The sequence below is a fragment of the Nelumbo nucifera genome, chromosome 2 (assembly GCF_055504915.1).
Source record: "Nelumbo nucifera cultivar China Antique chromosome 2, China Antique-T2T, whole genome shotgun sequence".
NCBI classification, from domain to species: domain Eukaryota; kingdom Viridiplantae; phylum Streptophyta; class Magnoliopsida; order Proteales; family Nelumbonaceae; genus Nelumbo; species Nelumbo nucifera.
This window is the reverse complement of record NC_142650.1, coordinates 41,538,299-41,564,745: the sequence shown is the minus strand read 5'-3', so window position 1 is coordinate 41,564,745 and position 26,447 is coordinate 41,538,299. Positions and strand designations below refer to the sequence as shown.

The 26,447-nt window shown below is 37.5% G+C and overlaps 3 protein-coding genes across 3 annotated transcripts; 1 reads left to right on the top strand and 2 right to left on the bottom strand.

Annotated features, from left to right (window-relative positions):
- Nucleotides 1-1,654: 1,654 nt before the first annotated feature.
- LOC104599258 (protein SODIUM POTASSIUM ROOT DEFECTIVE 2-like) lies at nucleotides 1,655-3,182 on the bottom strand. The gene is made up of 3 exons (XM_010261726.3): nucleotides 2,616-3,182; nucleotides 2,417-2,492; nucleotides 1,655-2,177 (listed from the first exon to the last, which is right to left on the bottom strand). The coding sequence occupies exons 1-3, from the start codon at nucleotides 3,039-3,041 to the stop codon at nucleotides 2,008-2,010; spliced, it is 672 nt and encodes a 223-aa protein (XP_010260028.1). The 5' UTR covers nucleotides 3,042-3,182; the 3' UTR covers nucleotides 1,655-2,007.
- Nucleotides 3,183-6,798: 3,616 nt separating this feature from the next.
- On the top strand, nucleotides 6,799-18,932 carry LOC104599257 (spliceosome-associated protein 130 A-like). The gene is made up of 3 exons (XM_010261725.3): nucleotides 6,799-10,288; nucleotides 15,800-16,291; nucleotides 18,120-18,932. The coding sequence occupies exons 1-3, from the start codon at nucleotides 7,271-7,273 to the stop codon at nucleotides 18,255-18,257; spliced, it is 3,648 nt and encodes a 1,215-aa protein (XP_010260027.1). The 5' UTR covers nucleotides 6,799-7,270; the 3' UTR covers nucleotides 18,258-18,932.
- Nucleotides 18,933-19,497: 565 nt separating this feature from the next.
- Nucleotides 19,498-24,974, bottom strand: LOC104599256 (UDP-glucuronic acid decarboxylase 1-like). Its single transcript, XM_010261723.3, has 8 exons — nucleotides 24,813-24,974; nucleotides 24,010-24,704; nucleotides 23,735-23,882; nucleotides 23,539-23,618; nucleotides 21,562-21,645; nucleotides 21,359-21,433; nucleotides 20,174-20,266; nucleotides 19,498-20,044 (listed from the first exon to the last, which is right to left on the bottom strand). Exons 2-8 carry the CDS (start codon nucleotides 24,634-24,636, stop codon nucleotides 19,835-19,837), a joined length of 1,317 nt encoding a protein of 438 aa, XP_010260025.1. The 5' UTR covers nucleotides 24,637-24,704; nucleotides 24,813-24,974; the 3' UTR covers nucleotides 19,498-19,834.
- Between the last annotated feature and the right edge of the window lie 1,473 nt (nucleotides 24,975-26,447).

Sequence of the window (26,447 nt, the reverse complement as noted above, 5' to 3'; positions counted from 1 at the left end):
TTAAAATAATAATTTTTAATTATTTAAAAAATGCAATTGTTGTCTACATATTGAAATCAAAAAGTGTGGTGTGGACTTGTCTGATCCACACAATCTATCCATAGTTCAGAATAGTTGTGGACTGTGGTGTGGTGTGGATCAACCCCCACCTACCAATTTTTCATCCAAAACACCCCCTTAGCCTCATTCTGTATTGCATCACCAACCCTATTCCTAGTCTTCATTACAACCAAATTAAGGCGTCTCTAGTCAATGTATTAATTTACAAGTAAAGGATGCCTTGTACACCAATAACCATTTTTTTTTGAATTGCCATATATTTACTCCCAACCCTAGGCCTCATTCTTTTAATTCTTGCTCATTCATGTCAAGAATGAGCAAGAATGAATAACATTAGAGTGTTTGGTTATAAAATTCATGCCATGGGCCACATTTTTTTTAGAATGAAAAATCAGACCATAGCACAAAAATTGAGGTGGTTTGTAGCATGAAAAATAATCATGCCCCGTCTTGTTCATTTTCATTCTTTGAGGAAACCCTACCTACAAAATTGCTGCCATAGATGTTTACTAGTGGATTACCGTGGAAACTCATCTTGATAGACATTGACTACTGGTAAGAGTGTTAATGGACCAATCCGATTCAAACCTTATCAAATTGGATTTGGACGATCAATTATAATTATTGGATTGGGCTAATCCAAAATAAATTGATCCATATTCTTATCTGTCTGAATCAGACCTAAACCAAATTCCCAATAATCTGATTATGAGGCCAAAGCCTTGTCTAATTTGAAACTGATCAAAACTAAAGCTGACATATAAACACTTTTATGAAAGTACTTTTATAAAAATATTTTTATGAAAGTACTTTTACGAAAGCACTTTTACAAAAGCACTTTTATGAAATTAATTTTATGAAAATTACTTTTACGAAAGCATTTTATAAAAGTACTTTTACATGAAAACATTTTTATGAAGCACTTTAGAAAAACACTTTTACGAAATTACTTTTATAAAAACACTTTTATGAAAGTACTTTTACAAAAGTACTTTTATTCATTCACTTTGGATTGGATTGGACCTGATCCGGTCCATTTGCATTTTATTTGGACTGAATTGGACTTGGTTTATATGGATTGGACCAAATCTAGTCTAATTGATAGCCCTAATTGCTGGACATCCACCGGTAAGCATCTATGCCAATAGTTTTGGAGACCTAGGCTGGTGGTGTACGAACACATGAATACAAGCACAATTTTTTTTTTTTTTGTTGAAGAATGAAAACGAGCAACATAGTACACTTGTAAGTATGAAAAGAATTCATTTTTAGGAAAAAAAAAACGTTTGGTTCATAGCAATATTTTCTCATTCTACGTATTTTTATCCATTCTTGTCCATTTTAGAGTTTCATCTTGTATAAGAATAAAAAAGAATGAAAAAGACCATCTTCTCCGATTCCAAAGTTCCACATGAATTGATACCCAGGGGCTGACAAGAGATAAATTAAGGTTTCCCAACATATTAATTGTGGGAAGGGAAAACAGGAACAGAAATGTGTTTGCATGGTTTGCAATGGAAGAAGTGCATTTGGGACCAAGGATACTGTTCAGCAAAATTAATAGGTTCTGCAGTTTAATTGCTATTACCAGGCAGAAAAATCAAAATGTTCTCATCTCTTGTATTAATTGGATCAGCAGAGTAAGAAAAAAAATTGCATGGAAATAGGACAACATAGACAGTTTAGAAAACCCAAAAGACATAATTGTTTCTTTCTTCCAAGAAAAAAGAAATCATGAGAACAGAGCATGAGAGAACTCACTATCTTCTTTTCCCACTCTTCTTCCGCTCACTACTCTTAGATCTCTTTTCAGCGACAAGAATTTGGCTCCGGATACCACGACCACGACAACGACAATATTAGATTACAACCAGATTGTAGCAGATTAAAGAAATAATGATCCTTTGATTTCAAAGACACACGGTCTCCAATGTAACTTTCATATTCTCAGCTTTCCCTCCTCTGTTTTTCACAATAACTCGGGCCAAGCGACGAAGACGACGGCCACAGTTGTGCCTTCTTCACCCTCGAGACACTGGCGAGCACTCCCAACGGCGTCACATCCCCGACCACAGTCACCTTCTTCGCCGCGAAATCTATGTTGAATGATGTCACCCCTGCTCACATTGGCAAAATCCAACAACACCAGCACATCAATATTGTCAGCAATCTAATTAAAACAGAGAGAGAGAGAGAGAGAGAGAGAGAGATAGCAGCCTTGGCTTGGAGGTCTCGTTCTCAACAGAGCAGGAGATTCAGATTTCAGGGGTTTTTCATATTTCATTGAGACAAAGTTGAGAAAAGAAGAGCATCTTAGGAATCGTTCTTTCTGTAATCAAATGTTTTGTTAATTTACCTTCCATTTTGGAGATGTGTTTTCTCACTTTCCCTTCACAGCCCTTGCAGTGCAATGACACCCTCAAAACCACAACCTGCACAAGATCTCTTTAAGCTCATCCTCATAAACATAATCATGCATTGTCATCATTAATGGCAACAACGAACAAAGAAGAACAATGGAGGTACAGAGATGGGGGTGGGGGGACGTAATAAACCTGGTTATGAGAGCCAATTGAAGAAGATTGTTTGAAAGCAGGAGGCTGATCAGTGTTTACAGCCTGAGTCTTGCTTGGTCGTTGGACTAGAACCAATTCCCTGGGCGGATCGAAATCCGACAAGACGTCGAAGAAAGCGGAGGAGTCATGACTCAAGAGATATCTGGAGGAACCCTGAGGGGTGTTGAGATCAGTGGGCGTAGCAGAACTCTTCCTACTCTTTTGATGAAGGTAAGGTTTAGGCTTCGAGGGTGGCTGGGTCTGAGATGAATAGGGAAGGAGGCTTGTGCTTCTTCTTCCGTCTATAAGATGAGGATTGTGGCGATCGATGGCTCGACCTCCATGACGAACCATGGACCGTTGATCCATGCTTGCACATATGGCGGTTGAAGCTGGAGAGGAACAGAAGAGATCGATTCCTTTCATATCCTGCAATCGTTTTGCCGAGAACACAGGGGTTCAATGAATCTGCATCTGCTTTGCAATGTCGACTGGAAAGAGAGAGAAGAGAATAAGAGGAAGATCTTTCTAGTGAGGTCTCGTGAGGTGCTTTTTAGCTTGGAGAGAGAGAGAGAGGGAAGTGAAGAAAGAACAGGACAGAACAGAAGAAAAGAGAAATTTAGAGGACAAATGATAAAACCCTCAATCTCAATGTTCTACGTTTTCAATTACCATAATGATGTTATTATTAGTACTGCTACTGTAAATTTTCTTTAGAATTGCTTTTTCTTTTATCAAACACATAGTCAATACAGTATTTAATAAAATGGAAACCAAACATTATTTTTGATCAGTTCCGTAAGCCAATTAAGTAACTTGGGGCCCAAGCCCGCATGGCCGCATGCAGAGAGTCGGTCAGTTCGAACGTTGAAAGTTGTTCAGGCATTAGCATGTGCAGGGTTGGGTGAATGATCGATCGTTGAATTAAATCCAGTACCCAACTCAGCAGAAGTCAGAACGTGAAGGAAGGCACCTTAGTGAATAGTGATAGTCTTCCAAACACTTTAAGAAAATGCAGATTTACAGAGAATACAGTATGTAACTTTTATATGTAGTTTTATTTGAATAACAAACTGATCATCCTACAACTACAACTAATCTAAACTTTTATATGTAGTTTCATTAATTTGTCCTTCTTTTTCTTCATAAGAATGACCAAGTATTCTCAATTCTATTTCCATACATAAAAGGGTTGATAATTAATGTTAAATCCTCATCTACTTGGAGTTTTTTTTTTTTTTTTTACATTTTTTATGTTTGAGAAAGAACAAAACATGTATTAATACTAATCTGGCTTTTGATTTTCCCCAAAGAGGATAACTTACGGCCATTGGTATTGTTTTCCAGAGACACCAGCTGTAGGCATTCTTTTGGACAGCTCTGGTAGTGCTGCCAAGCAGTTGTTTCCAAAGCTTAAAGAAAATGATGAACAGTCTCGTACCCGTGACCAATTATCAATGAATCTTGCTGCAATCCAACCTACAAAACAAACAGAGAAATCGACCCGAGACACAAACCCTTTAAGCAAAGTGCAACGAGGGACTAGAAAATCTCAATTGAGCTTTTGACCTTTTTAGACTCTTTTTGCATATAGCATGTTTTCATGCTTAGAATGTAAGCTGTGTATAAAATCCTTTATATATCAGGTTCAGTCCCTAATGTTTTCTTACGCATTTAATAAAAGAACTTTTTGATTGATTAGGTCAAGGCTCCTCCTGATTGAGACAAATGTCTCACTAATCAAGGAACGTCTCACTTTATGCTGGGCCAAATGATCTACCATTGACCCAATAAAAACTGCTGGTTAGTATTTTAATAATAATAATATCTCTATGCAAAGATATTTGAGGAAAAATCAGCCAAAAAATATTTTTTATAGGGAAAACAGATGCCAAATAATACAAGGAAAAAATTGGTTATGTGCGTAACAGTGCAACACAAAGATTTCTTCATCAACATTAACATATGGATTTTAAGGATTAGAAAATGAGGGCCTATGGCCATTCTTCCAAGTTCCAACAGAAAAGTGAGTATCGTGTTGTTTCTTGTCTCAATCACGCAATTGTACTAAGCCAGCGATCAGCTTTTTTCACTCTCGTCGGCAGCAAACTTTTAAATGGAGCGGAGCAGCGTACGTAGCCGCATCACGCATGCATGCAGTTAGCTAAAATATAAGGATCCTTTTGGTTTGCAATTCGAATGGGAACCGGAATCCGAATCAGAAACGGAAGCAATATCTTTTAGAATGGAATGGCTTATTCTCATAATTTGCTTGGTTCAGACTATGGGTTTTAAAATTGGATCAGACTGGACGATCGGATTGGAAAAATCGGGAATCGGTCAGTTGTTTTCCCCCAAAACCGGATTTTTCTCACAAAACCATTGATTTTGGTCAGTGAACCACTGAATCAAGCGGTTAATCGTTTAAACGGTTTTGACCGTTTTTAATTTTTTTAATTTTTTGTCAGAACGAGCCGAGCGTTCGGTTTGAACAGTCAGACTATTTGACCTGGTAATTGGACCCCTAACTAGGTCGGTTTTAAAAACCATGGTTCAGACATGAATAGAAATGGGAATTGGAATCGGTAAGAATGGGATTTCATTTCTAAGAGAAGGGAAGAGAATGACCATTTCCTCAAATGGGGAAATGCCATTCCACCAGGAATGAGAATGGGATTCCGATTCCACCCAATCAAACAGTTGGAATCGGAATAGCTCATTCTGATTCCGATTCTAGACCTCAATTCCTGCGAATCAAGCAGGGCCTAATATTATTAGATTTGCTTGATGGTTACTTGCTTATTAATGCAAGTAATTAATCATAATAAATAATAAATGAACAAAATCCCATGAAGTTTATTCATGGATTATCAGAAAAAAACAGGCTCATTTCCCTCAACAAAAAGATAAGATGGTTAATTTTCTTATTTTTATTGATTAAAAGGTCAAATATGTTGTTCATCCTTGTAAGAAGCAAATTGTTGTTTGGGTTCTACTATGATATGAAAAACATCTGATCAGTCAACTAGAATCATGAATGTAATAGCCAGCTTATGAATTTTGATTCTTCCGGATACCATTTCTTTCCCGCATCATAGATTTTGCTATGTTGTTAATGATAACAATTTACGTTTCATGATCCAAATTAAAAAAAAAAAAAGTTACTGAGAGGGAGAGACTATTGCCGGTGGACTTTGTTCAACCAATAAAGAATATAAGTAGAAACTAGGGATTTTTATGATTCAGTCCACTCTTAGAAAATCTTAACTCCACGTAAGGATGGAATAAATTCTGCCTGTAAATTAATGTTAAATTCATAAACAGGATGTAGTTTAGGGGGGGGGGCTACTAAATATTAGAAGGCCACTGCAAAAAAGATTAGAGTGCAGTTAAAAAATTATGAGACAAAGCAACGGTCATATGGTCAGCGGGCACTCAGCAACGTTTCCTGGTGAAGAGGTGTACCCTCTTCTTTTTCATTTTTGGACACCAAATATGTTTCGCTGCGATATAATGTAAAATAAATATTTACCTCTTATACTGTTTACAGACCTTCACCTTGTATTGTCCAAAACTCATTTCGGTTTAAAACTTAAAATTCATTGATAAAAGTTGTATATGTAAGTATTTAAATATTGGGATAAGTAGACCGTACTCCATTACAGAATTTTGAATTCTACCGGTAGAGCTAAGTATTTAAAAGTTGTCTCGTACATTGATATCAATTCTAAACTGACATCTATTTTAATAATATCGGTAGAATTAAGATTTATGGGGATGGACTGAATAATAAAAGCCACTTAAATATTTTACATATTTAAAATTAATAAAATGCTTAATATTGGTTATATGACCTTTGCAGGTACCTTAGTTGACTATCTTTTTTTCTTTTTTTTTAATTTTTTGCCTTATTCTTGTTCTTCTTGTTCTTCGAGAGAGAGAGAGAGCTCCCCCCTAAAAAGAATAGAGATTATTAATTCCTTGCTCTGCCCATGAAATGGTGCGTCCCTTTTGGTTTTTTATAAAACCCTCTGTTAATATATTGCATAGGTGTTTCCCTTGTAAAAATTAAATTAAAATTGATTAATTTCTCCTTTTTATTTTCATCTTATAATCACTTTATCTGGTTCGATACAGGGGAAACATAGGGTGCAAAAGGAGCAGAGAGAAAGGGGGAGCTGCCGCCGCTCTAATTCATTTGGTTGGGACTTGGGACTTGGGACTTGGGAGAAGATGAGAAGGGAAGGGGTAGAAAGGGAATTATGGATATTTTAATGGGCATGTAGAGTAGACCGTGTTCGGTGTTCGATGTTCGATCCATTTATAAGCGGCTCTCACACAGTGACTAGCCAAACAGAACGCTAAATAGGGGTTATGTCCCCTGCTCCTCTCTTCTCAGTCTCACTCTCCGTCGTCATCGTAGGAAGCAGATCTGCGCCAGAAATTTCAGGTTTCATTGGATGAAGACACTAGTAATCTCGCATTGTCTTTTATTTGCTAATCTTAACTTGACATTTATTTTCTTGTAATCATTCTTTCGTGACTGTGCAACTTAAGAGGAGTGTAAAATCATAAACCCTAGTTCCTTTTTTTCCCATAAGCTAGGGTTTTTTCTTCTCTTACATGCACTAGAAGATTCTAGTACGGTTTCCGCCATGTATCTATACAGTCTAACACTGCAAAAAGCAACTGGTATCGTCGCTGCGGCTAATGGAAACTTCGTCGGTGGTAAGTCGCAAGAAATTGTTGTAGCGAGAGGAAAAGTTCTCGATCTATTGCGTCCCGACGAAAATGGTAAGATCCAGACAATTCTATCCGTCGAGGTATTTGGCACAATCCGTTCATTAGCTCAGTTTAGGCTTACTGGTTCTCAGAAAGACTATATTGTTGTTGGGTCTGATTCGGGTCGAATCGTGATTCTAGAGTATAACAAAGAGAAAAATATTTTCGACAAAATTCATCAAGAAACGTTTGGGAAATCGGGTTGTCGTCGGATTGTCCCGGGGCAGTACTTGGCTGTTGATCCCAAGGGCCGTGCGGTAATGATTGGTGCCTGTGAAAAGCAGAAACTTGTTTATGTCTTAAACAGAGATACTGCTGCAAGGCTGACAATTTCATCCCCATTAGAAGCCCATAAATCTCACACCATCGTTTATTCTGTTGCTGGGGTTGACTGTGGTTTTGACAACCCAATTTTTGCTGCAATTGAACTTGATTATTCGGAAGCGGATCAGGATTCAAGTGGAGTGGCTGCTAGTGATGCTCAAAAGCATCTCACTTTCTATGAACTTGATCTTGGTCTTAATCATGTTTCAAGAAAATGGTCGGAACCGATTGACAATGGCGCCAACATGCTCGTCACAGTTCCTGGAGGTGGGGATGGCCCCAGTGGTGTCCTTGTGTGTGCAGAGAATTTTGTCATTTATAAAAATCAGGGCCATCCTGATGTCCGAGCTGTCATCCCTAGAAGGGCAGATTTGCCTGCTGAGCGTGGGGTGCTCGTAGTTTCTGCTGCCACGCACAAGCAGAAGTCCATGTTCTTCTTTCTGTTGCAGACAGAGTATGGAGATATATTTAAGGTTACACTGGACTACGAGAATGAACATGTGAAAGAGTTGAAGATCAAGTATTTTGACACAATGCCTGTTACGGCCTCTATGTGTGTTCTGAAGTCAGGGTTCCTATTTGCTGCTTCAGAGTTTGGGAATCATGCTTTATATCAGTTTAAGTCAATAGGAGATGATGAAGATGTGGAATCATCATCAGCTACATTAATGGAAACGGAAGAAGGTTTTCAGCCAGTATTTTTCCAGCCTAGGGGCCTTAAGAATCTTGTTAGGATTGATCAAGTTGAAAGTTTGATGCCAATTATGGACATGAAAGTTATAAATTTGTTTGAAGAAGAGACTCCTCAGATATTTACACTTTGTGGGCGAGGTCCACGTTCGTCTTTACGAATACTAAGACCAGGTTTGGCCATTAGCGAGATGGCTGTCTCACAACTCCCTGGTATCCCAAGTGCTGTTTGGACAGTGAAGAAGAACGTTAATGATGAGTTTGATGCATACATTGTTGTGTCCTTTGCAAATGCTACTCTGGTGCTTTCAATTGGTGAGACTGTCGAAGAAGTTAGTGATAGTGGATTCCTTGATACTACCCCATCTCTTGCTGTTTCTCTATTAGGGGATGACTCTCTGATGCAAGTCCACCCAAATGGCATTAGGCATATAAGAGAAGATGGGCGTATAAATGAGTGGAAAACTCCTGGGAAGAGGACAATTGTGAAGGTTGGCTCCAACAGACTTCAAGTTGTAATTGCTCTGAGTGGAGGAGAGCTTATCTATTTTGAGATGGACATGACAGGTCAGTTGATGGAGGTTGAGAAGCATGAAATGTCTGGGGATGTGGCTTGTCTGGACATTGCTCCAGTTCCTGAAGGGAGACAAAGGTCCCGTTTCCTTGCTGTAGGATCCTATGATAATACTATTCGTATCCTATCCTTGGACCCTGATGACTGCATGCAGATTTTAAGTGTGCAGAGTGTATCTTCACCCCCAGAATCTCTTCTCTTACTTGAAGTTCAGGCGTCAGTTGGTGGGGAGGATGGTGCTGATCACCCTGCCAGTGTTTTTCTTAATGCTGGTCTACAGAATGGGGTGCTCTTCAGAACTGTGGTTGATATGGTGACAGGTCAGCTTTCTGATACTCGCTCCCGGTTCTTGGGACTCAGAGCCCCAAAACTCTTCTCTTCCATTGTAAGAGGTAGGCGAGCAATGCTTTGCTTGTCTAGTCGACCTTGGCTTGGGTATATTCACCAAGGACACTTCTTGTTGACTCCCCTTTCATATGAGACTCTTGAATATGCTGCCTCGTTTTCATCTGATCAGTGTGCAGAAGGTGTGGTTGCTGTTGCAGGGGATGCATTGAGGGTTTTCACAATTGAGAGGTTGGGAGAAACATTCAATGAAACTGCAATTCCTTTGAGATATACTCCAAGGAAGTTTGTCCTTCATCCCAAGCGGAAACTGCTGGTGGTGATTGAGAGTGATCAGGGAGCACTCACTGCAGAAGAACGTGAAGCTGCAAGGAAGGAATGTCTGGAGGCCGCTGGGATGGGAGAGAAAGGAAATGGTAATGTGGAACAGATGGAAAATGGTGGTGGTGATGATGAGGAAAAGGATGATCCCCTATCTGATGAGCAGTATGGTTACCCAAAGGCAGAGTCTGACAAGTGGGTGTCTTGTATCAGAGTCCTTGATCCTAGGACAGCAAGCACAACATGCCTTTTAGAGCTTCAGGACAATGAGGCTGCATTTAGTGTATGCACTGTGAATTTCCATGACAAGGAATATGGAACTCTTTTGGCTGTTGGTACCGCAAAGGGACTGCAGTTTTGGCCTAAGAGAAAGTTCACTGCGGGATTTATACATATTTATAGGTTTGTGGAAGATGGTAAAGTTCTTCAACTTTTACACAAGACACAAGTAGACGGTATTCCTCTTGTTTTGTGCCAATTCCAAGGAAGATTGCTTGCTGGAATAGGACCAGTACTCAGATTATATGATTTGGGGAAGAGGAGATTGCTTAGAAAATGTGAGAATAAGCTCTTCCCCAACACAATTATCTCCATCCACACATATAGGGATCGGATTTATGTTGGCGACATACAAGAGGTATGTTATTTAAATAATTTATTTATGCTATAGAATGTTTTTGCAAAAAAGTTATTATTATGAAGGCTATCTGTTGTATGATTGTGTTTATAAGGTCAATCATGGTTTGGGTACTTAATGATTTTGTATGGCTCTATATGGAATTATGCATAGTTTTCAAGGCACCAAGGTGAACCTAGGTAACAAGGAAGCACTTAGTTTCCTAGGACCTGGGTGCCTACCTAGGTGTTGCCTAATGTCTTAGAATATTGGAAGGAAAATAAGGGGGATGAGTCCCTTATTTTTTGGTAGCAGAATAAGAAAAAAATACAAGGAGAAGGGGCAGAACCTCTGTTCTTGTCTAAAGAAAAACCCTCAAAGGGGTGGAGCCGCTGTTCTTGTCTCAAAAATAAAACTCAAAACGACAAAGGAGTAGGGGTGGAGCCCCTGTTCTCGTCTCAGAAAAAAGAAAAAAAAAACTTGAAATGAAGAAGAAGGGGTGGAGCCCTGTTCTTGTCTCAGAAAAAAGAAAGAAAGAAAAAACTTAATATGAAGAAGAAGGGTGGAGCCCTATTCTTATCTCAGAAAAAGAAAGAAAGGAAAAAAGCTTAAAATGAAGAAGGGGGCGGGGCTGTATTCTTGTCTCAGAAAAAAGAAGAAGAGCCCTACTCTTGTCTCAGAAAAAGTAAAGACAAAAAAAACTTAAAAATGAAGAAGAAAAAGAAGGGGTGGAGCCCCTGTTTTTGTTCCAAAAAAAGGAAGGAGAAGAACTAGAAAAATAACAGGTAGAAATTTTCAAGTCAAGTCTTCAAACTTCAGTTCTAGATTAGTCAAGCCCTAACAAAATAAGAAACTAACAAAAGAAATATTGGTTTATGAAGCAATAAAAAGAATGAATGATATGGTGTATCATTGCCTATCTTAATATTATGAAATAAAAACTAAAATATAAAAATATTGTAAATCTTTGTGTATAAACAGGTTAGCGTTTTAGCGGGTTGAGCGCCAAAAAGCACATAGTCACTTAGGCACCACTTTGACAACTTTGGAATCATGTTTAGCGTGTAAAAGAACAGTTGAGTTTCTTCTCATATGCATGTCATTAAAACTTCATTTGCTTAATTGAGTTTGGGATATATATATATATATATATATATTTCTGAGTAAATCATATTCAAATAAAGAGAATGGGTTAACATTAATATGTTAGAGGATCAGTGGTTTAAGTGGCTTTTTTTTCTGTTTCGATTGATCAAAGCTAGAAGGTAGACAAGAAAAGAAGATGAAGGTTTCTGGTGTAAAGAAAGAGAAAGAGCACCTTCTCCTTCCATACAGGACACCTCTAAGATCTAATAGGGTTATGAAAGAAGAAAAAAGAGAAACCTAATATTGGCGATGAAGAAAGCTCAGGTGCTTCTGGTAGGAGATGAGACTGTTGTCTGGTTTAAGGACTTTGTTGTTAAAGCCATGCACTTGAATGAGAGAAAGGATTAGAAAAGTTTTAAGAGGTTGAAGAAAGAAGATATGGGGCAGAAAGGAGTGGTAGAGGAAACTTCATTGCTCTCTTTGAGTTGTTTGGGAAAGGAAGAAAACAGCTGGTCTTCTTTCATAAAGGAAGAGAAAGCGCAGAGTGGGGTTTAATCTCTAATATATGAAAGGGCTTTACAGAGTACTTGAATGGTCAATGATGCTGAGGCGACAAATATGGAGGTTAATCATCTCCAGAAGGTTTGTCAGATCGTTGGTGATTTTAGCCCATCAGTATTAGAAGATGGGAGGTTTGAATGGTATGGGGAAAAAAGAAGGTGATGAAATTTCAAAGACTCCAGAAAGGCTTTGTAGTGACCTGGAGAAGGTGGACAATGGGTCTTTCTTCTATTTGCTCATTGGGAAGCTGGGAGTGGACTTAGGAAGGAAAAAAGCCAATAATTAACCAAGATCAATCAAGAACAGTCCAAGATTTAAGAAATAATGCAAAAAAAAAAGTCTAAATGCAAGAAAAAACAAACATGATAATTATATCTTATGGAGGAGAAGAGAAAAGAAGAGAAAAAAAATAAAAGAATCCTCAAGAAAACCAATTGTTAAGTTTGGAACTTCAAAAAAAAAAAGCCTCAATCAATTGTTCTTATTTTTTAGATCAATAACTGGAAACTTTCATTAAGATTAATGGAAAATAATTACAGAAAAAGGGGAGATAAGCTCTCTTAACTCTCCCACAACAAAACAGAAACAAAAAAACAAGCAAAATAGCAGATTACAAGAGAGCCCAAAACATAGATTCTTTTGACCCAGTTCAATTTTATTTCTGTATCCTTAGCTAGTTAAATTTCCTCTTCTCATTACTGTAATTCCAAGACCCAGCCAAGTCTTCTTTTAGCCAGCCTACCACCAGCTAGAATCTCCCTCTATAACCAGCTTGGTGATGTTCAGCACTCTAATTCTTTGAACTCCTTCCAATACTGCTGAAATCTTAGCCCGAAGTGAATCACCCACTCCAATTGGCCCAGAAAAAAAAGAGCAATTACAACACCCTCCTCATTTCTTAGAACACCCCTGATGCCTGAAGGACCTGGATTTTTTTTTTTTTATTTATTTTTGATCAATAACAATATGCCTGAAGGACCTGGATTTCCAATGCTGCTTTCGTTGAAGTTTAATTTGAAGAAGCCATGGAGAGGGAGGTTGTCCTTAGTTGGAGCTGAGCTTGCAATTTCCTTCCAGTTTCTAATCAAATCAGCTGCTGAAAAGTCTTTAAACAAATCCAGAGACTTAAGCCAATGCACCACTCTAACATGAATCACCTCCACAATATCTTGAAGACTTCTTTCTCTTTCTGAAAAAACTCTCCAATTCCTTTCCCAGATAGTCCAGCACTCGGCATCCCTTATACATCTCCACATGATTCTACCTCTTTTCTTTGGCCAACTGAACATAGTAGGTGCAAAGAGACTTTGTACATCCAGCGGAGGAGACCACCTTCTCCCAAACAAAAAAAAAACACCACTCCCAAATACAAGTAGCAAAAGAGCAGGATATTAATAAGTGGAAACCAGTCTCATCATTAGACTTGCAAGAACCACACCAGTTAGGAGATAAGAAACTATTAGGTCTCTTTCTCTGAAATAAATTACAAGTGTTGAATTTTTCCAGGAATGCTTCCCAATAAAGGCATCCAACCCTAGGTGGAATAGGTTTTCACCAAACTTCCTTAACAGGGAAGGCCTGCCCGAAAAATCAGTCAATTGAGATAAATCAATTGTTCTTCTTTCTAATGGCCATATAACGACTTATTTATAGAAGAGAGGGTAGGCACAATGTACAACAGTCAGGGGTAGGCACAAAGAACAGCCACTTGGATACAATCTAGTCATTCCACAAACTAACAGACTGCACGAATTGCCACATTGCCAAATGAGCAAATTTTCTATTTGAACTCCGGAAAAATAAAGACTTGATTTTTTTGTCACCAATTTACCTCTCATTGTTAAAATGATCATAACAAAAATCTAGGATTCACAAGATCCTTGGTCTTGTGGATAGTTTAAGGTATTCATTCTTTCATTTAATTTGGTTCACTGTGTACAAGTATATTACTGTACAGTGAGACACTATACAAGCAATGTTATCATTTGCAGCTCTCCTATCAACAATTATAAAAAGGAATGTAGTTGGGTCAAAATAACTATGATGGGAAGTGACTGATGATTAAAAGAAAACTATGATGGGAAGTGTTACTGAATTGGTCTGTAGCCGCCAGCCAGGAAGGTATGGTGCCCATAATCTTTTTGATTAAGGCCTCCAGTGAGATACTCTGATTCTGGAAAATTCTCTGATTTCTTTCCCTCCATATACACCAAGTGATTGCTTCTGGGATAGTATTCCACAACTTCTGCCCTTTAACATTAAAGCCTCTTAACTTCCAAGAGTGTAGGTGGTCTTGTTGGATAGTTAACTCAAGTGCCCATCTAATGACACAAAAATCATTGAAAACAAACAAGTTTTGGTCCTTGAAAAATAGGCTGAAAGAAAAGTGAAGATACAACTACTACAACTTGCAACTTTCCAGGGTGATTAGCCCTACTATTAAGAAATTAAAGTTAACAAATTAAAAAAAAAAGACTTGCATTTACCAGTAACCCAAAACTACAAGATTGCAACTGCTGTAGGAATTTGAAAAAACTTGATTTATTCCTTCATTGGTTCTTTCCCTCTTTCCACATCCGCATCATTATGTCATGTAGGTGCTTGTGCCCTATGTCTGTATTCACCTATTTCGTGTTGATGGTTCACCAGTTCACTGTCCAGGTTGAATGGGTCAGCCCACTGTCCAGGTTGTAGGTTTTTTTCTTGTTTTTAATTTTGAAGTTTCTGATCAAAATATTAAAATGGATTTAACTGTCTCAGTTAAAAGGTTGAACAAATTCAACGATTTGCTTGCCCAGGTCGAGTTGATGGGTTTTAAGGATTTTATGGGTTTATAGTTGAACTGACCTGGCTGAATGATTTGGATGGTGTTTGGTATTGTGGTGTTGCGGAGCTGTTTCACTGCCACATAAGCACTACATAGGCATTTTTACTTTATCAAACCAAATGGTGTTCGAAGGGGGGTTTAACACTTTGGGTATCCTATGTGGTGCTAGTGGTGCTTATGTGTTATAAGCAACCACTCTCCCAATTTCCAATGCTCAAATCAAGTACAAGCACAAAACTTGAGCAACAGCACGATACCAAACAATGCCCTTAATCATCCAGATCAGCGATGGTTTAAAAACATCAGTGTACGTATACATTATTTTTAATTTCTAAAAAGTGGCCATCTTCCAATGTTGGTCCCAGCTATCTAGAGTCTTGGGAGGAATGGACTGGATGCAGACCTTACCTCTGGAGCATTATTTTAACTTCTATTATTAATAATATTATTTATTTGTATAAATAATGGAAGATGTAATTGGAAAAGAAAACAAATTAAATCTATAAGCATTCATCAATGCAAACAATACTAAGCTATTAAATAATTTGTAATTGATTGTATTAAATTATCAAGTATTATTAGTGCACAATCATATCCAATTTTAACCGAATGACTTATTCTTCATTCACGTGTTAATGGGTTGACTAAGAAAATGTCCTCTCAAATTATCATGTCAATAATGATGTTGACATATATGTCTTGTTGTAAACTGCATGAAGTGCACGTGTGACAGCCTCCTTGTTCTAGTTTCCAGCACCCATATTCATTATTTGTTGAATAATCTGCTTAAGATTGTTACTAGCAACCAAATTGGATGCTTACCATAGGCATCAGATGCAGGAATCCTCGTCTTCCATTTGTTTCTTTGCTTTCATATTTGTATCACTTCAACAAAGAAATACTTGTACATGATTATTAAAGAGGTTAGTATTATTTTGCATGTTTAACATTTATGGTAATACTCTACATGTTTTTCTTAAAAAAAAATCATTCTATTGTATTACTCCTTATCTTTTCATCTGTCTAATTATGTTCTAACTGCTGTTGCTTTTCTGCAGTCATTCCATTATTGCAAGTATAGGCGGGATGAAAATCAGTTGTATATATTTGCAGACGATTGTGTTCCTAGATGGCTTACAGCATCATACCACATAGACTTCGACACCATGGCCGGTGCTGACAAGTTTGGGAATGTGTACTTTGTGCGGTTACCACAGGATGTGTCAGATGAAATTGAAGAAGATCCAACTGGAGGTAAAATAAAGTGGGAGCAGGGGAAGCTGAATGGAGCCCCTAACAAGGTTGAAGAAATTGTACAGTTCCATGTGGGTGATGTAGTCACATCTTTGCAGAAGGCATCTCTTATTCCAGGGGGTGGTGAATGCATTATTTTTGGTACTGTAATGGGGAGCTTGGGGGCTTTGCTTGCTTTCACGTCTAGGGAGGATGTTGACTTCTTCTCTCACTTAGAGATGCATATGAGGCAGGAGCATCCACCTCTGTGTGGTAGAGATCACATGACCTACAGATCTGCTTACTTTCCAGTGAAGGTATAGTTGAGAAGTTGGATTTGCATATACTCTGGTTGTTTTAGATATCTAACCTAGAGAACAGCCTTCTTTGGCACTAAACATGTAAAAGCCCCATGATCTAATGTCCCACTTTGTACACCACAGTGGATACAGCATAGCATAACCATGGTTTCAAATGTCGCGACATTTCGCTAATGTCGCCCAACATATGTTGATGTTGAGGCTCACCGACATGAAAATGGATGGTAATATAAAAATTACATTATTTCAGTCGACACTTCCTATATTTCGGAAATGTTGACCAAAGCGGTCCAAATAACAAAAAAAAAAGACAGTTTTTCCTATTACGTCGACAGGATGTCGACTAATGTACATTAATAATATAATATATTAGTATATTATATTAATAATAATACAGTATATTAATTTAAATTATTCCATTGATAATTTCTATTTAATATTTCAAATAAAATATTTAAGAAAAAATAAAAACAAAAGAATAACATAATTATTTTATAATATAAAACATAAAATATTTTTCAAGTAATAAAATATTAACTAGTTAGTATATTTAAAATATTTATTAAAATCAGAAAATGTTTATTAAATTTAATAATAAATCATAATTTATTATAAACTTAGTATTAAAAATCATAATAAATTCATTAAGTTTTATAAGAAATCAGAATTTATCATAATCTTAATACTACAAAAAGGAGAATCAGTTTATTAAATTTATAATAAAACATAATGTATTATAACTTTAATATTTAAAAAATCAGAATAAATGTATTTCTATTTACTAGTGTGAAATAAATATGTTAGAATTTATAATAAATCAAAATTAAAAATAAGAAAAGAAAATATCGGATAACCTTGTAAAAACATCAAAATACATAATAAATCAGTAAATCATCATTTACTTATTTGTTATTGATCTTAGTTTCCTAGCTTTATATAATGGTTGGGAACAATGTTTTAAAACGTGGAGGCATGACGTGAGGCGTTTCACTACCTAGAGGCGTGAGGCGTAGTTCAGAACGCATTAGTTGAAAGAGGGGATATATATATATATTAAGAAGAATAAAGATGCATAACGTTAGTTTAAAGGGGGGTCTGGTCGAAGCGGATGCATAACATTAGTTGAAAGTGGTTTGGCAGGGGGCAAACCACTTTCTTTCCCCTCATCTTTTCTTCCCTTCCCTTTCTTTTCCTTTTCTTTCCTTTTCTCTTTTTTTATTCTTTCTTTTTCTTTCCCTTCCCTTTCTTTTCTTTTCTTTTCCTTTCCTTTCCTTTTTTTTTCTTTTTTCTTTTTTTTCTGTCTTTTTATATTAGATGTGCATGAGGCGTACACCTCTAGCACGCCTCATGAAAAAAGCGCAAGAGGCGTATGCCTCAGAGGTGTCAGCGCCTCTGGCATACTCCTTGGAGCGTTTTGGGAGCGCCTCGCGCCTTCAGGCGTATGCCTCCCATGCCTTTTAAAACACTAGTTGGGAATAAGATAATAGTTTAGAAATATGTATTAATGCTTCTTTTATCATTTTACAAAATATCATTGTATATTTCTACATATTTCATAATATTTTCACAATGTCTAATTTTTACAATATTTCCCCTCGACATTTCTGACATATGTCCTATGTTTTGGTAAGCGACATTTCCATCGACATCAACATTTTAGACCTTGAGCATAACACATTGCTTCATGGTCACTGCATCCACCATATGGATGATTCATGCAAATTCATTTTCTGTACTAATCTTATTTTTTTCCTTTTTCTTCTTTCCTTGCTAGTATTTGTCATCATAAAACCCTCAAAGTGACTTAGAGATGAAATTAATGCAGGACGTGATTGATGGAGATCTCTGTGAACAGTTCCCCACACTACCTCCGGATTTGCAGAGGAAGATTGCAGATGAACTGGATAGGACCCCTGGGGAAATAATGAAGAAACTCGAAGATATTAGAAATAAGATCATTTGAAGAGTTGACCTACTCAGCCTCGTGGATTGGAGGATGGATAATTGGATCTGTATAATTATCTTATAGATCCATGCAGTGGTATCTTGGGTCCATACTGTATAAACATCGTGTATCCAGGAAAACATGTTTGTGCTGCGAGGGGGAATGGATCAATTACTACTACAATTATTTGCAGATCTAAGTAAGATTACTTTTCAATGAGATTTCTGACCATCACCTGGATTAAATGATTTTGGTCAGGTTCAACAGATGAAAATTTGGGAACCTGCATGTTGCCACACTCCCCAAATCCTATTTATCTAAATTTGAAAGCTAGAAGCTGATCGGTCTATCCTCTTTGGATTCGCCCTCTGGAGATTATGAATGTAGCCTTAATTATGTTTTCATGGAAGTCATTTCGTGGTGGAAGCTCGCCAGATCATTATGTTGTAAAGTGCTTAAGCATTATTTCGCAGCTTTTCCAATGAAGAGACTAAAAGTTCTCACGGTAAAACCAGGGCCCAAGGCCGCCTTTGTATATTTCCTTTGAAACTTGAAAGCAGTGTAATAGACTAGTAGTTTAGCACTTGGGCTTTTAGACCCTGGCTGCAGGACTTCATATATGAGCTTGCTGGGGCAAGTGAGTTAAATCAATAGAAATTCCACCCCACCAAGAACCAATGGTGGTGGCCAGCAGATCCAGATTCTCTTTTGAGATTTGTCTGTACTAGAGGTTCAAAGGGCGTATTGGACTGTAGTGGTACTTTTTTTTAAGGCCCAATTACCTTCTGAACCATGGTCTGATCGGATATAATTCCTGGAGGAGCGTATCGTGAAACCATTGGCATGATATGTATCAGCTATCAGCCAATACGGGTCGATATATATCGATACTTTGAACTTCTAGCAATGCATCCACCGATACTGTTGTTACACGGAGCCTCTGTGGTTCAAGTAGAACCCTATTGTTGACAGCCCAGCTGTCGAGCTTAACCAAATATATTCTAGCAGGTACTTAAACAGTACCATTTGAGTATGAGAATAACTACTGCACTATAGGTTCTGTGTGCTCGACGACCAGAGTGCCATGGAAAGAGGAGTAACATCTGAGTTCAGAAGTAGACTGCAGTAATACCACATCCTCTGGCGGCATTTGAGTGAACATCTCCCAAAAGGGTGGGTATATTTTGCTAAGGGTATAAAACTGCCAGCTGATAAATTATGGTTATTTATCATGGTAACTATTAACTAACGCAATAAATTTCCATATAAAAAGGTATAATACAACCCTTTTTTCTCATAAAGAAAGAAAGATTCACAACACCATCTAAGAAATATTCCTCTTTACAAATGCGGCATGGATCAGAAATTTCCAGGACATGGATATAATTTAACAATGAATATGGTTGGTACCGAATAGTGGAATGGCAGAAAAGGATTTCATCTTGCAGACCCCATCCATGACAAGGCTTTGTTGATGATAAATGATAACAAACGAAGTTATTAATCCACGAAAGAATAAAATGAGACAAACACTAATAGATGCCTAGATGGCATATATGACATGCTCTTCATACTATACAAATTGTTCCTCTATCTTATTTCAGTGTTCCTCCTTCCTCATCATTCAAGACGCGTTTCCTGAAATCAGTCACCATTAATGGTAGCCCCTCCCTCAGTGAGATCTTAGGCTCCCAATTCAGCAGTTCCTTTGCTTTGGAAATATCTGGTTTTCTCTTATGTGGATCATCCGCAGTATTTGGCTTGAATTCAATGGTAGCACTTGAATCAATTGTATCTTTGACCACCTATTTTTGAAGGAGGCAGGGTAAACTTTACTATTGAAAAATGAAAACTTCAATAAAATAATGCAGGTAAGGTATCTGAAATTATTTAATCGACCCAACTATGCATTTAGAATTCAAGAAAAGTCTCACCTCAGCAAGCTCCAACATGGTGAACTCTCCTGGATTACCCAGATTGAAAGGCCCAATATGTTCGTTTTCCATTAGCGCCACCAGTCCATCAACCTAAGATGAGAGGTGGTTATTAGTCTTTTCCATTTTTAGCTTAAAACTTTGATGCTACAAAGGATGATATAAACATGCACGCATATATGTGGAGGAAGACATTCACACAATAAAAGGTGGAAAGGATCACTTTCCCTTCCTAAGCTGATCTTGTGGGAGCATTAAATATCTAATTGAGCATGAATGACACAAATAACTATTAATGGATGCAGAGATCTAGGGAACTATTGACTAGCTAGCTCTATGTATTGAGCATCAGGACCTCCAGCTAGGTTGTGCATAGTAGATTAACTGGGCTAAAAATCAACTTGTGATGAAAGGCGTTACCTACCATATTCAACTTTACAATTTAGAAAATTTTCTTTGAAATAAAAAGAACCTCTAGAGATAAAAATCCAAGTCAGATGGTTAAAACTATTTGAATATGAGGACCCCAGACTCATCTATCAGGTCCTGTGTCCCGAAACTGAAGACACCCTTTAATGAATACTTTGTAGATACTTTTTCCACCAGTAATTTAACCATTCCTCTGCACTCTGCAGCTCAGAGGGTGAGAGCAGACACACCTTGGACTCCACCACAGCAAGATTTCTTCTTTGAAATTGCAAAACCTAGGATCATCCAGGGTAGGAGTTATCAGACGAGGGATCCACCATTCTAATGTATCCAGTCCAGATAGCAGAGGAAATCAGTGAGGGTCAAACTGCTTTCCTTGATTTCTAGGTTGAGATGTGCTGCTTATCTGAATTGTTATTTATCAGTAGTGGAAGGTGATTCAGAGGTGTTGAATTGATAGACGACAAAGGAGGGAGGGGCCTTCAACTTTAAGGCATCAAGCAAGACAGGCAAAATACTTGGCTTCAAGACTGAAGTTCATTTTCAGGTGGATTCCTAAATCAGATGAGCTAGGGAGGTGGTTGATAAGGACTAATTGGTCATATAGTTGAATAAGTTCATTTGGGCATATATGGGAGCCGGTCTATAGACTGGTCAAGGGGTAAAAATGTATTTAATGTTATGAATCATCTAACAGGTTTTGAGGCCTCCTTTTTGAATTAAACAACAGCCCAAGATGGTAAACATGTGGTATACCAAGTCAGAAACATATTGGAAGCTTCGCGTTTGTTTTCCATCACCATAGACTGTCAGAGGTTCTTTACGGAGGGCCTGAAAAATAACACATACACAGAAAAATTGTCTCAAATGATTATGCTCTAATACCCTGGTTTATAATTCAGAACAGTATGAAAGGACAACAAGCCATAGACCTAATAAAAAGGGTCGGAAGAGCAAACCTGAGCAACAAAATTGCTAACAACACGCCCATCATCTATACACATACGGGGCCCATATGTATTGAAAATACGTGCAATACGTACCTGCAAGCAGCACATCCTGATGTTAATTCTGTCCAAATAGATGCATGGACCATGAAAGGCATGACCGTCAGGCCAGTAAGGGCGAGACAAGAAATAAAGAAATCCTAGTCAAAATCTATCAGATAACAGTGCAACTTCACTGTAAGGATTCAAAGGCATAACATAATATCACAAAACATATGAAGATCTCAAAATGAATCATATCCCAGACAACAGTAAACCTTGGAAAGTGCAAGAGGATCAGCATTATATCCGTCTATATGTACTTTTATCTTTATAATATGCTCTTCTCTAACAATTTGGCATGGGATTATGGTTTATGATTTTCCTAGTATGAAAACAAAATGTAGCATAAATTCCCATAGGCTTGTTCTTTCAAAGGAGTCTCGGTGGACTAAATGCAAATACCCTTATTCAAACATCATACACATCTGGCATCTATGTTACCCCAGGGGAGTCAAGGAGTTTATGTGTATGACAGCATTACAAGATGCAGTTGACACTAAAAAGGCAAGTAGGTGGATTCAGAATCATACTTAAATAGTATAAACAAACTGCTATTACTTCATAATAAGTGCTCATAAATATAATGGATTGTAACATTCAGGTGTAAACACATATGCAAATATAAACTTATATTTCCTAATGGAATCTTTCAAGATGCAGGAGCTCGCAACCAAAACATCTGTCAGTCAAAATGGGGTAATTAAATCCTAATGAAGAATTAATGAGTAGTTGCCCAGGCAGCCTTGCTATTCCAAATAGTATTACTTCATAATAAGTGCTCATAAATATAATGGATTGTACCATTCAGGTGTAAACACGTATGCAAATATAAACTTATATTTCCTAATGGAATCTTACAAGATGCAGGAGCTCGCAACCAAAACATCTGTCAGTCAAAATGGGGTAATTAAATCCTGATGAAGAATTAATATGAGAAGTTGCCTTGGCAGCCTTGCTATTCCAAATAGTATTACATCATAATATATACATGTCAAAAATCAGCATGAACAATAGAATTCTCATTGTATGAAGAATTTCAGTGTGAACCTTCAAACCTTGATGTTTAATATCTTGCTTATTTCTAAATTAATTTTTTTATTACTTTAGCCTTTCCATTATAGTTTTTATACATAACTTTTTTCAAGCATAATAAAACCTGCATTATAAACTCAAAAATAATTCCATGCTGCATGGCCCTCTTTTGGGATTTATGATAATAGAGACGCAAATATCGGTTTCAGACTGAGGACTAATGATTACTCACCCACTTGGTCAGAGTAAACACGAGCAAGTGGACAAAAGGATAATCAAATTTCAAAAATAAAAGAAGAAGTGGAATATCTATTAAAAGGTATGTCATACCAAGAAAGTAACTAAAACTAAATGTCTACCTACTTAGTCAACAAACACATTGAGGAATAAACTTTCAGGGGTTGAACTAAAGCAACTGGACAAGATAGAGTTCCAGAAAATTACAACTCAGTCACAGTATCTACCGGAAGACATTTCAGATCTGGAAAGCTAACTAACGGACCAAGTAAAGAACATAATGGGTATGTATACATCTTGCTCTCTAGACATGTAGGTAAGATTTCGAACACAGAAATCTCAAGAAACTTATAGACTGAAAAGGCTGGGTATCAATTTTGTCACCATACTAGTTACTAGAACTTGAAAGACATGCTCTATGTGGTACGCAGTTGTTGCCAGCAAACATAAATCAAGAGTAAGAAAAGAGATCATCCGTTTTCCAGTAGTTTAGAAAAATTATAAAGAACTGACAGTGAAACTCATGCCAGAAATTCTGATTCCATCTTTTCGTTTTATCTCTGCAAGTCACACAATAGACCTTCTAGAAAAGTTCATTCAGAAGCGAGTATTACCAACCTCAACACCTGCACCACGATGGTAATCCATTGCTAAAGTTTCAGCAGTTCTTTTTCCTTCATCGTAGCAGCTCCTAACACCTAAGGAAGACCAAGCATCCAGAAAATTTACAAATATGAAGTAAGAAAGGGTCTAAAGAGAAAAGTAGAGAGACTTGCAGGTAATAATAGGATTGGATCATAGACGACAATTTTACCGATTGGATTAACATTTCCCCAATAAGTTTCCTTCTGCGGGTGCTCAAGCGGGTCACCATACACTTCACTTGTACTCGTGAGAAGAAATCGTGCCCCAATTCTCTTGGCCAGGCCCAACATATTCAAGGTTCCCATCACATTTGTCTTGTAATCACAGTCAAGGATGTTAAAAGTATTCCAAATTCCATAAAGAACAAAATCTAAAATGTATTCCTTTTACAGAAATTCAGGAAACAAGTTAGAATTAGAATGGTAATGACATAGAGAAGGATATGATTGTCTTGACTGGATTATACTTGTAGTGTACAGGCGAAGCCGGACAAGCCAAGTGATAAATCTGATCGACTTCCAAAAGTATCGGCTCAACCACATCGTGGCGAATCAGCTCAAACCTTGGATTCCCAAAATGGTGCATCACATTCTCCTTCCTCCCAGTAAAGAAATTGTCAATTACAATCACATAGTCCCCTCTTGCCAGAAGTTTATCGACAAGATGACTACCGACGAACCCGGCACCGCCGGTGACCACAATTCTCAACCCCGGTCTCCGGATCCCTGCCGGGACTCTCCCGACCTTACCCAATTGATGATTTCCCGAACTCCAGGAGGGGTTCAAAATCTGTTGATGGCCAGAAACGCTAACGGGAAATTCTCTGGGAATAACATGGTGGGATTCGGGCGGGCCAAGCCTCGACAGGCTTGGCTGGAGTATGAAGAATGTGGAGGCGATCAAGATACCAACGAGGATGAAGAGAAGACGTTGTTCTTTCATGAGGTAATTGATGGATCTGGGTATGGTTCTTGGTTGTTTTAGGGTTTTGGTGGAATAAGAGGAGGTTGTTATTGGGTTCTCGTCATCTCTTCTGTAATTCCCGCTCGGTTGTTTGTGAAGCTGCTTCATCACGAATCAGCTTCTGTGGTTCACGCTCGGTTGCTTGAGAAAGAAAAATATGAAGAGATCTGCGTGATCTGCAATGGGTTTCAGGAATTCATGAATAAACTGAGGAACGATATTTGAGAAAATATAAGATCTTTTTCAGTTTTCATTTGGGAGAGGGAGGATTTTAGTAACAGTACCTACTACGAGAATTGTCAAGACTGTAGAGAGAGAGAGAGCGTGTGTAGAGCAGTAGAGGGAAAGAATTGTTTTGAACCGCCGCTCCTCTGACTTCGCTTCGATTTCTGTAAAATTTCTTTGAAAGAAAGATACAATGTTAATTTGAGTGCAAATGCATAAAACAATCAAAACAAAATCCAAATATACCTATAAACAATGGGTTGGGTGAATCCAACTGTCCAAGTAGCAGCAGCTCCACCTCCACCTCCGATTAACACTATACTAATAGTCTAATACTATACTACATCAGTACATTTTCATTTGGAGTGAAACAGTAAAACATAGGTAGTCAAATCAAATGGATCGGACGATTGGCATCCTAACATAATCTACTCTCCAACTGTGAGTGATATTTGTAGGTCGTGTTTGGTTCGTTTTATAGAGATGAGAATTGGATTTCTTTTTAGCCACTAGTCTTTTCCTTTTTTTTTCGTGGGACCCTGGGACTGGGAGGGGTGAGATCAGGAGGGATAATAGTACTAGAATTTGCACCAGCGCCCCACAAGTCCATCCCAACAGCGGACGGCCGTGTAGTGGGAATAAATACGGGAGATGTTCTCAATGTATGCTTCGATAAGGAGTTCACATCTCCACCCCACAGCACATTCCCGCCATTTATTGGGAACATCTCCCAATGATGACATCCCCACCTATATCGGGACTGGTACTATTATAGGGAGATATTCCCAATATACAGTGGGAATGTGCTATAGTACATTGTGGGGCGGGGATGTGCTCTCTAAGATGAGCCTGTGGGGCGCCAATCTCAACTTATAGTACTATTAATAAAATGTTTGAGGGAGAATATTAATAAAACATAGGTAGAGGAATGCATCCGAAAGCATTGGGATCTGGTCCAACATATTATCCTAACACAGTTCCAACAACCTTGTATGGTTATTGGGGCCATATATCAGGCTGGCAATGAGAAGCCTTATGTGATAAGAGAATGCCTTTAAATTAAAAATAAGTTTTTATTAAGCAATTATAAGGTTAGGCATGTTGTATGGTGTTGAATGTTTGATGGTCAAGAACAAATGCCTAAAAATTCAATGTGATATGGATGAATAAAAGAAACTAGAATAAAAAGGATAACAAATAGGGTGATGAAATATTGATCACATGCATAGAAAGTCATTGACAACATAAGAAGTGGTTGTTGCAAGTTGAAGGAGTTAGAGTAGGGTGTAAATGGATCGGATCATGATCTTTTTTGTGATATTCGAATAATCTTTTTGCTGGATTTTTTTAGAGCAGGTCGGGATTGGATAGATCGGATTTGGGTCTCCCTATCCGATTTAACCTATATATGTATATATTTGTAAATATATTTACTTATAAAAAGACATGTATATATTAATATATTTATTTATAAACATGTTTATATTGCTATTTTGTAAATTTTTTTATAAAAGGCATGTATATATTATTATATATGACAAAAATAGTTGAAAAATACTTATATTTTTTTGTTTTTCTTTCTATAAAATTTTTATGTTTTTTCTTTTAATAATTTATTATTTTTTTCATAATTCGGATCAGATTGGATCAAATTCAAATATTCAACATCCTTAACAGAATCGGATTCAAAACAC